General features: G+C 35.2%; 1 protein-coding gene across 2 annotated transcripts in view; it reads left to right on the forward strand.

The window, feature by feature from the left end:
• The first annotated feature begins 3,973 nt into the window (after positions 1-3,973).
• The window catches only part of LOC108631351 (proteasome adapter and scaffold protein ECM29), a 7,909-nt gene continuing 1,878 nt past the window's right edge, over positions 3,974-10,004 (forward strand). For both annotated transcript variants that reach the window (XM_018035195.2, XM_026818801.1), the window contains exons 1-20: positions 3,974-4,228; positions 4,678-4,925; positions 4,999-5,117; positions 5,197-5,346; positions 5,429-5,716; positions 5,793-5,988; positions 6,047-6,138; positions 6,213-6,402; positions 6,475-6,620; positions 6,689-6,998; positions 7,063-7,249; positions 7,386-7,742; positions 7,818-7,993; positions 8,066-8,167; positions 8,234-8,440; positions 8,512-8,626; positions 8,690-8,873; positions 8,945-9,233; positions 9,309-9,542; positions 9,618-9,962. In XM_018035195.2, coding sequence (XP_017890684.1) covers positions 4,204-4,228; positions 4,678-4,925; positions 4,999-5,117; positions 5,197-5,346; positions 5,429-5,716; positions 5,793-5,988; positions 6,047-6,138; positions 6,213-6,402; positions 6,475-6,620; positions 6,689-6,998; positions 7,063-7,249; positions 7,386-7,742; positions 7,818-7,993; positions 8,066-8,167; positions 8,234-8,440; positions 8,512-8,626; positions 8,690-8,873; positions 8,945-9,233; positions 9,309-9,542; positions 9,618-9,962 — 3,960 coding nt within the window. In that variant the 5' untranslated portion in view covers positions 3,974-4,203. The remainder of the gene's footprint in view (positions 4,229-4,677; positions 4,926-4,998; positions 5,118-5,196; positions 5,347-5,428; positions 5,717-5,792; positions 5,989-6,046; positions 6,139-6,212; positions 6,403-6,474; positions 6,621-6,688; positions 6,999-7,062; positions 7,250-7,385; positions 7,743-7,817; positions 7,994-8,065; positions 8,168-8,233; positions 8,441-8,511; positions 8,627-8,689; positions 8,874-8,944; positions 9,234-9,308; positions 9,543-9,617; positions 9,963-10,004) is intronic.

Below are 10,004 nucleotides of genomic sequence, written 5' to 3' on the forward strand. Positions count from 1 at the left end.
TATTCCCTTACCTTTCCATTACGTTTCACACGTTAACGTCATTATTTTGACATACCGTATAAAGAAGTTGACATGTGGAATAATTGACAGGACGGTGTCCGAGTTAATTTACCAATAAAAAACGCGTTCTCATCCTAAGACGGCGAATTAATATTTATTGCATCGTTTTATAATCGGATAGTTCTCCGATATGAATTACGCCATTGCAAGGCCGGGAAAGTGGCCAATTGCTCGTTACAGCCCATATTTGCGCAGATTAACCCACTTCGAATCTATCCATTCGGTTCAAAGCATAATCTAAACTTGACCACTTAGCATTTTTTAATATCTCTCCTTTCTAGAATTAAGCTTTGCTCTATTTTAAATCATGTCTCGTTATCTTCTTTCATCGTCTGAATTTAAGACTCTTAACTACGGTTTCAAAGTACCTTCGGCTCGGATTACCTCATTTTTATGCCGCGTGTTTCCTTGCAAATAAATTTCAAAATAAGGCCTATCAATTGCATGTTAAAAATCGCGCGCGGCAGGAACACTTTTAAAACGTCGTAGGATTTTCTCGTGGTGCAGAGAATCGGGATAAAATAATGAGAGGCAACGCTTCAAACAATTTTATCTCCTTTGACTGTGTATGTGGGTCAAACTCGTTCTCTCTATAATAATCGCGGGAAGATTTCTACTTCTAAATTTTCGTGTATGTAAGAGGACGAGCTTTTACGTTAAGGGAAAGAGCAAAGCGGACCGGAATCAGAATGATTCTGGCCAGCTGAGAAAGAGCAGAAAGCGTAATGCTGTGTAACAGCCTTACGAGTTCTTATGCAAGTCACGATATAGGCAGGTATTCCGATCTCGGCGAAAGTGATTTTTACCTGGTTTGCACGGTCACGAGATGATTGCGTCATAGTTCGTCTCTCTTGAGAGAGAGAGATGCTGCCTTCTTCTGTTTTATGGGTAACAAAGTAACAATGGTTTAAAGAGGTATCGTAAGAAATCTGAAAGTATTGTTGTAATTCACCGGGGTAACATCGTTCATCGTCCTCGGAGAATTTCCTTTTCGAACGATGCCAAGGTATTATGTAATAGGAACAAAACCGTTCAGAAATTAGCCGAGAGAGTGGATAACTCGGGCCAGTGACAACGATACTTTCACAGCAAGGGTTCAAGGTTCTTTTGAATTACTTTCATTTGGCTTACGTTAGGCTATTACCGGTTTCCATGAATTCTGATTATCTAGTTTCGATGCTAATTGCTTATTATGTCAATTATAGCTTCTTTTTTAATCCTTTCTCGTCATGAATTTATCTATGGAAATATTTTAATTCTTTGGTAAACATAAGTCTGTAAAAATACTGTAAACGCGAAAACATGGAATGAGACTTTTGTCGAAAATGTTTAACGGGAATTAGCAAGTTTTCACTTCGGTCTAACGAGAAACAAAACATGTTTGGACTTCCCAGAATGTTTTCATATTTATTTATATCTTTGTACACCTGCCGTGTTCCTTTTTGCAGATAAAATTTGGAAAGAAATGAATTGACAAGTGTTCTCATATTATTCTTATCTGATAGCCAGTCTATTATTTTGAAATCGCAGACGAATTATTTACGACACAATTTCCATTGCTTCTAATTTTCTCTATTTTGGTCATTGCATATTGTCAGCAAGTACGTATACGTTTGACTTACTTACATACATGTATGTATTTGCGACTCATTATGAAGGTATCTTTCGTAACGCGATGACACTTCGTAGATTAACGCTTAATAATACGTACCGTCAAGTACCTATTATTTCAAGACGATGCACCTGTTTAATCAATTGATAATAACTTGGGATTTGTTTCAGGGAAAACAGAGTCCACTGGTAAACTGTGAATTCTTATGTTTTAATTGATAGGGCTTATCATTTATTAAAAACATTTTTTATTCTCTTCACGTGTTTCAATTTTCGACGCGACTTTTACATGAATACATCGGTCTATCGATGAGAAGTAACTGCGAGTAATGTTGATTATTTTAACGTTTACTTTTTTGTAGCCAAGTAATTACAATGTACTTGGAGCCATGCTACCTGGTTTTTATTGTCTGCTCTCAGATGTCGTCAGACTTCCCAAGAAACTCATTGCATATTCTTTAATTCAGTAAATATAGTTTTACTCATACGACTTGCATGTTTAACCTTTGGTTTCCTTCAAGATCCTTTAGCCAATGTCCTGTTTGCTTATTTGTAAGTACATATCGTGCGCGACCCACGGTCTTTTTGACTTTTGTCCACGTCGAATTAACGTTTAACAATTGGAATTAACGTAACAATTTCTTCACGGCAATATCCACGGTGCAATTATTAGCTTAGAAAATCGGCTCGTCTGTCGTATAACTCAACTATAATTATTGTTTAAGTAAAAAGGTATTAGAATTTTTATACTCATTCCTTTGATACTCATTATCATCACTTCCTGTTCTTAGCGTGATCGTTCAGCAAAATTATCGTGATCGGCAGGTTCAATCGCGATTTAATTGAATGAAATTTATGTTCTTCCATTACGTATGAAACGTATAATGACCTTTGTCGATGAAAATATTATTCATCACTTTTGCAATGTTCAAAGTCTAATAGAATTGTTTTTAGATAGGTCATACATTTGGTTTATCGAATATTTTTGTATAATTTCAGCAAGCTTTAAATCAGGTTTATTAGAAGCATATAATTGTATTAGAAAAATAAAAGGAATTTCAATTTCGATTACATTTTTTTAATTAATGCAATTTTCGTATGTATGGTGGTATTGGTGTTAATTTAACGTTTGATAATCTACTGATGACAATCAAACTATTGCATATTATCGTTTCGAAACTATCGTAATCGTTGATATATGCGAATACCATTGGTATGTTAGCATATATGTACGTTTAATACATGCATTAGCGAGCGAGGTACATGCAGTTTATCCGAAGCTTCTTTACGTCGCGTAGTGCCACGACTTTCACCTTTCGCCCGGTTGCCACTTTCACCGATGGAAATCGCTGGTTATTGCATGTCTCATTCGCCCTTTAGCGAATGGATAAAGAAGATAATCCAAATTCCTGAAAGAACCGAGTATGACACCTGTTTCTCAATCGAAGAATTGATTCGAATCGTAAACTGATTAATATACCAAAATTATGCTTCTTATCAGAATTTCTGACGCATTTCTTTTATTGTTCAATTCTATTGATTTCAGGGTTTTAATCGGACACAATAAAGATAATCATTATGTGTTGGAAGTTCGAACATGATTAATTCGAGTGATTGACAATTTTATAAATTCATTTGAGTCGACTATAGTCATTATATTATAATATGACTACCAGATATTCTACTAATAATAAAAGTCGAAATCGAAACTGTAATCATAATGAGAATTCAAATTAAAATCGGAATCTGAATTAAATGATAGAGTGAGGGCAATGAGTATTGTTCACTGCTCGGGTTTCGAACGTAGTCACTTCGTCACTTCCACGTGATGAGGCCTGGGTTGGTAAAGTTTCCACACTTCTATTCCAAAGTTCGATCTTTGGAAACGGTATCAAGTGAAGAATTACAATATATTAGAATAAGAATCTTTGTATCTTAAATTGTAAAATATTGTAAAGCATGTTCTTAACATTTCCAATATTTAGAAACGGTACATACTAAGTAAGTGAAGAACTACAAAATACAATGAGAATCTTTGTATCCTAAATTGTATGTTAAACTGTATTTCAATAATTTAATGTATGCGCTAATAAATGTTGAGATAAGGAAAGTATCTGATGTAATATTCATTAATAAATGAACAGAATCAAATCTTAGCATTTTTATTTCGTGATCCTTGAACAAATAACGATAATTCGTCGGTAACATGTAAAATTATACGGTCAGTTCAGCACCGACGAGTGTTTTACTTTCTGTTTCTTGCTTCGGTGCCAATATATTCTAGAGGGCGTCAAAAGTTGCCGACTTTTTCGTACGTCATGAAGTCCCATATAAGACCGCCACTCTTTATAATAATCTCTCCTAGGTGATTGTGAGAAATATATTTGAAAGAATTGAGCGAAATAGGATGGTGAATTTCCACGTGAACTTATGATGATTGATATTAAAAATTGTTTTACAGTATTCCTTGCCTGTGACAATTAGACAATTATTATCATTCACTTTCTCATTTGCATACTATTTCAGTTCAAAATGGCAGCCCCTACGGATGAGCTGAGTAAGTGAGCCTAAATAATCATTACATTTTTCCTGAGAACAATTCATTTCGGCAGTGACATGAATTGTATTATTGATCACGCTATTCTTCTCTTAATAAAAGCATTATTTTTAACATTAACAGGATTTTAGGAGTAACCGTAACTTTCATTTGATCGTAGTCAATTGCCATGCCGTCATGTTAAAAAGAATTTCAAATGTACTAATTATTGTCGTTTCTATTTTCACAATTTTTAATAAAGAATCCTGCACAAGGAAATGAGTTTTTATATGTCTTACGTAATCTTACTAAATTTTTAATGTGCGTCACCATTCATTGAACTAACAGTACGAAATGCAAAGCAAATTCCATTTAAATGCAGAAAGCTTGACTATCTAGTAGTTAAAATACGTATATTTTATAATAAAGAAATATTTCGTACACATAATTATTCATTCGTCTATTTCAAGTTCTCCTCGAAAGAGTATTTTTCCGTTTGGGAACTGCCGAGACAGATGAACAACTGCAAGCAGCAGTATGCAAATTCTTGCCTCCAGTCCTGTTAAAATTGTCCAGTACACAGGAAGGTGTAAGGAAGAAAGTGATGGAACTGTTAATTCATATAAACAAAAGAATAAAAAGCAGACCTCAAGTACAATTACCAGTGGAAACGCTTTTGTTACAGTATCAAGATCCAACTGCCAGTTCATTTGTAATTGTATGTTGTACTAATTACGAGTAATCGATCTAAAGTATCCTGTCTTCAAATTTATATTCTTATCTGTTCATAGAATTTTACAATCATTTATATCAAATTGGGGTATCCTAGAATGGAGATGAAGAAGCAAGCAGAACTAGTTCTAAGTGTATTAAATGCCGTTGAAGGGAAACCATTGTCTCATCAGGATGGGTCTGTAAATACTTCATATCATGGGCACGCGATCCATTTATGATTGAAATTGATATATGAATGCAGATTATTGTTCCAGTTTATTACTTATGATTATGCCTGCACTGGGTCATATCAACATCTCAATGGATCCAGAAAAACGAGCATCCTTCCTCGGTCTACAAGACAAACCTTATGTGTCAAAGCAATTACTTAGTTTCATGCTGGACGTTTTATTACTTCCTTACGGGTATGCTTTTATCAATCCAGCAGAAGAAAAGGAGCTCATTACGAGCTACATGTACATACTAATTTCAACAATTAATTTTTAGGTCTGCAGGACAAATGCAGAATAATGAACAGTCGGATCAGTCTGCTGCTGTAGACACCACGCAGTTTCGTGTACCGATGGGAATGAGCGAATACGCGTTCAAACGAGTGATCGGCGAAAATCCGCAATCAGCGGAACAACTTGAACAAACGAAGTTGGGTATCGTAAAGTTTCTGGCTGGAGGATTCTTTCCTAATTCAGATATTCTCATACATCTGATAGTAGCAGCTGCCGATACTAGATTCAGTGTAGCTAATCTGGCGGATATGGAATTGAAAAAGATTGTCGAGTACGCTTGTTCGAATATCTTATTATTAGTTTTATTCTGCGTTGAATACCTAAATTAATTATCTGTAACTCTTCAGTACATTAGACTGGTCTTCGATGCAACTGGCAGCACCACTTTATACATTGTATTTGGGGACAGAAGCATTAGGTGTTCAGAAAGAAGTTAAGCCAGAAATGAAACGATTACCTGCGTGTATACGAATTCGCCTGAAATTATTGCATTATCTTTGCCGCGTTACTAAAGCTGGCTTTATTGTACCTCTGTGCATTCAGGTACGTTTCATTAATTTATATTTATGCTATGTGGTAATTAACTGTAATTGACTTGCAGGTCGTTTTTCATACTTTGGAAGGAGATGCCAAAACTACGAATCCAAAGTTGAAATCATTGGCATTGCAATTCACATCGAATATTGTGCAACAGTCAGTACAAAAATTATTGATAGGTTTTTTACTTTACGTTACTTGTATAATTGATCATAATCTTTTTAATCAAGGAGTAGCGTTGCACCTCTGTCTCGCGTAGCAGGTATTATCCTAGACGGTATGTTAAAATTAGTGTACAAAGGTGAAGATGCGTATAAAATGATGGCATACACTATTATTGGACAACTGAGACAGAGAATCCCATCGGTGATAGATAAAAATTTCAATTTATTGTCTCATTTGTTTTCTGCACTTTATTTGGTAAGTACTAGAGTGTATTCTAATGTTATTAAAATATTTGTATTCGGAGCTGATCTTTTCGTGTTGTTCAAGACGGACGGTGATTTACGAAGAACGGTGCGAGATACATTAATTTCAATTACACCCGCGTTCGTACTTGATAAAAATGACGAACGTAATATATCGTTGATGAACGGATTCTTATCTACGTACATCGAAAAGCCGGAGTCTAACGGCAGGCATGTACATTTTATTTAACGAATGTAATAACTTATTCTTGTATTATTGAATCGTTGTTTGACTGCAGATTCGTAGCTATGCATTACGTTGCTAATGTATTTCCACCCGACGACGTACCGTCTCGTTATCTTTTATTGTTAGCTTCTGGGGATGAAAAACAGGAGATAAGAGCCGAAGCTACTAAAGTTTTATACGCAGCTATACAGAAGGATGAAAGTGATAAATCGGAGGATAATAAAATTCCCCTACCAGATTTTAAGAAGCTTGTTAGTTACATTCATTCAAAAATGCAGTCAAGAGATGTGTTAATTGCTAAAAATGATAAAGTTAGTGAACAAAATAAAGTTCTTCCCTACAATGTTACAGTCATTACAGAGGTAATTAATTAACGACGAAATTTTTTTCATAATGGGAAAGTAATAATGATTCTTCTTTTTGTAGATGATTACTTATCTTCGTATTTGTCTAGCAAAAAGTGCTAATGTTACCATAACTAATGGGCCTTTACAGCATCCCTGCGAAAGTACACCATTAATTGCACGTTATTTAAGAAACCTGCATGAACAAGAATTAGAAACATTGAATAATTATTTTGATATGATTTTAAATTTCAGTCATACATCTCCAGGTAATACTTTTAATTACTTACTTATGAAACTGTATTAGAAAATTGTATTGCGTATATAGATATTGTGTATATATAGGTAGATAGAATAGAGAAATAGAAAACTGTGTTATAAATTTTAATGTGTTACTAAATACAGATGAGACTTCGTTACAAGCTTTATTGGAAGTGGCTGGTTCTGTGCCACAGTTCGCAACGAAACTTTATGAGAACGAATTATCTTGGCTTCGTAATTTGCTCATATCGGTTAAGTTGGATGTAAGACGAGTGGTTGCCAAAATTTATGGTATGGTAACTGCTCAAGCAGCTTACAACGACTTCGAATCACGAATTTCTGAGATCAGTAGCATGGTAGATAAAAAGCATTTAGAATCACAGCATGGATCGCTGCTAGCTTTGACTCATATGATGGAAAGAAGATTGATTTTTAAAAGGAACGACATGGACAATGATATATTCAATTGGGATCTATACATCAACGTTGTGAAAACGCTTTGTGCGTATATAATTTAAATTTCTTTATACATATCATTTGTCTATTTTGGATTCTACTTTGGAAATATTTATGTAGGCAGTTTTCTTTCGAATAACACGATTTTATTAATGGATGCTGCGATTCAAAGCGTTGGTATCTTAGGTAAAACTTGTAGTCTACCGCTGCCTGACGAGGGCGAAGGAGAATTGAATAAAAAGGCAATTGTGGAAATGTTGTTTTCGAAAGTGGGTAGCACAAAATCGAGTACCGAGGTATATATCTCTTATTGGATGATGAGATATTTGTGAAGAAGTTTGAAATTAATTCATTTGTAATATTTGTAGATTAAGGAAAAAGCTGCACTCTCCTTAGGGCACTTGTGCGTGGGAGAAAATTTTCCTCATACGTCGTACATAGTGAATAAAATTCTTGAAAACGTGAAAGAGGCAAGTGTATAATTGAAATATACTATAAATAAACTTTTACTGTTACGTAATTAAATTTAATTCTAGACGAAAGATATTGAAATGCATATGATTATGGGCGAAGTGTTGGTGTGCTGCGTTCAAGGCGAAGCATCTCCAGAGAAACGAGATGCTTGGATGACACTGCCAAGTGAACACACGGTACCTTATAGCGACGCCAGTACAGAATTGTTAACACGTACGCTGGATGAATTACTGCGAATATACAAAGATCCTCATCCTAATTTGAGACAGGTACTTGGACATATACATCTTTGTCCCATTACAATTCATTCACTGTTTTTAATACTAATATTTGTTACAAGGCTGTCTGTGTGTGGTTGCTGGCACTGTTGAAGCACAATATCCAACGGGAATGTGTTAAACAGAAATTCTCATTACTGCACCATGCATTCATGGAATTCCTTTCAAGTGACAGTGGTAAGACCTGAGATATTTTCAATTTTAGAGGAGAAACATGTTATTTATTTTTATTAATCGCAGATATAGTGCAAGATATAGCAGCGAAAGGACTTAGTTTGATACACCTTAATAGCAGTCGCGAAGAGAAAGAACTGTTGGTTTCTAGCATATTAGATCAATTTTTGCAAGGCCGAAAAGGCGTACCAAAAGTCACAGCCGATACAAAGTTATTTGAAGATGGACAATTAGGAAAATCTCCTACAAAGTAAAATACACTTACAAATTCGTATACCCATATTTAATTATATTTCAATAATGTAAGTATTTTATTTGTAGCGGCAACTTGTCGACGTATAAGGAGATCTGTTCTTTGGCTACAGAGTTGCAGAAGCCAGACTTAGTTTATTATTTCATGCACCTGGCAAATCATAATGCTGTTTGGAACTCTAAAAAAGGTGCTGCATTCGGGTTTGCAGCTATCGCGAAAATGGCGAATGATGAATTAAATAAATATTTACCTAGTATAATTCCGCGTTTATACAGGTATCAATTCGATCCTACTCCGAAGATTCAACACAGCATGGCCAGTATTTGGCATGCGATCGTTCCATCAACGGCCAAAGCCGTAAGCGACATTCTTTCAAACGACTTTTCTCCGTTTCATAACGATAATTATTCATTATATCTTGTATTTTAACAGATTGAACAATATCATAAAGAAATTTTGAATGATATTACTGATAATTTAACAAATCACGAGTGGCGAGTGCGAATCAGTTGTTGTAATGCGCTTGCAGATTTGTTAAGGTCAAGCGCACGTTTCAATCTGGCGAATTCCGCGCCGGAATTGTTGAAGAAATTATTCCGCGTGATGGACGATATTCACGAAGGTACTCGGATAGCTGCTACGAATACAACTAAAATACTGACTAGAGTAAGTTTCGTATGTAAAATGAAATTTACTTGTGTCCGAAGTAGCGAATATTTGGTTTATATTTTATTGACATAGGTCTGCATTCGTTATTGTGATTCATCTAATGGTAAAGAAGGAGAAGAAGTACTGCAAGCAATTCTCCCCGTTTTGTTAGACATTGGTATCGTTAATGTCGTAAGCAGCGTAAGAGCACTATCCTTACAAACAGTATCGCAGCTGGTTTCGAGAGCAGGAAATTTGCTTAAGCCATCCTTGGTCACTTTAATTCCTGCTCTCTTAACTACCATCGGCGAGTCCGAGAATCCTAATTTGTCGTATCTGAGTAACGTTTATGGGACAAGTACAGAAACACGAAATGCCGTTGATACTATCAGAGCTAGCGCTGTCAAGGAACATCATAGCACCGAAACCATGACGAAAGTGAGTAATTCGATATAAAAAATAAAGTAATTGGTACTTAAT

Source organism: Ceratina calcarata, unplaced genomic scaffold (assembly GCF_001652005.2).
Source record: "Ceratina calcarata isolate Rehan_Ccalc_2016 unplaced genomic scaffold, ASM165200v1 scaffold88.2, whole genome shotgun sequence".
Classification (NCBI taxonomy): domain Eukaryota; kingdom Metazoa; phylum Arthropoda; class Insecta; order Hymenoptera; family Apidae; genus Ceratina; species Ceratina calcarata.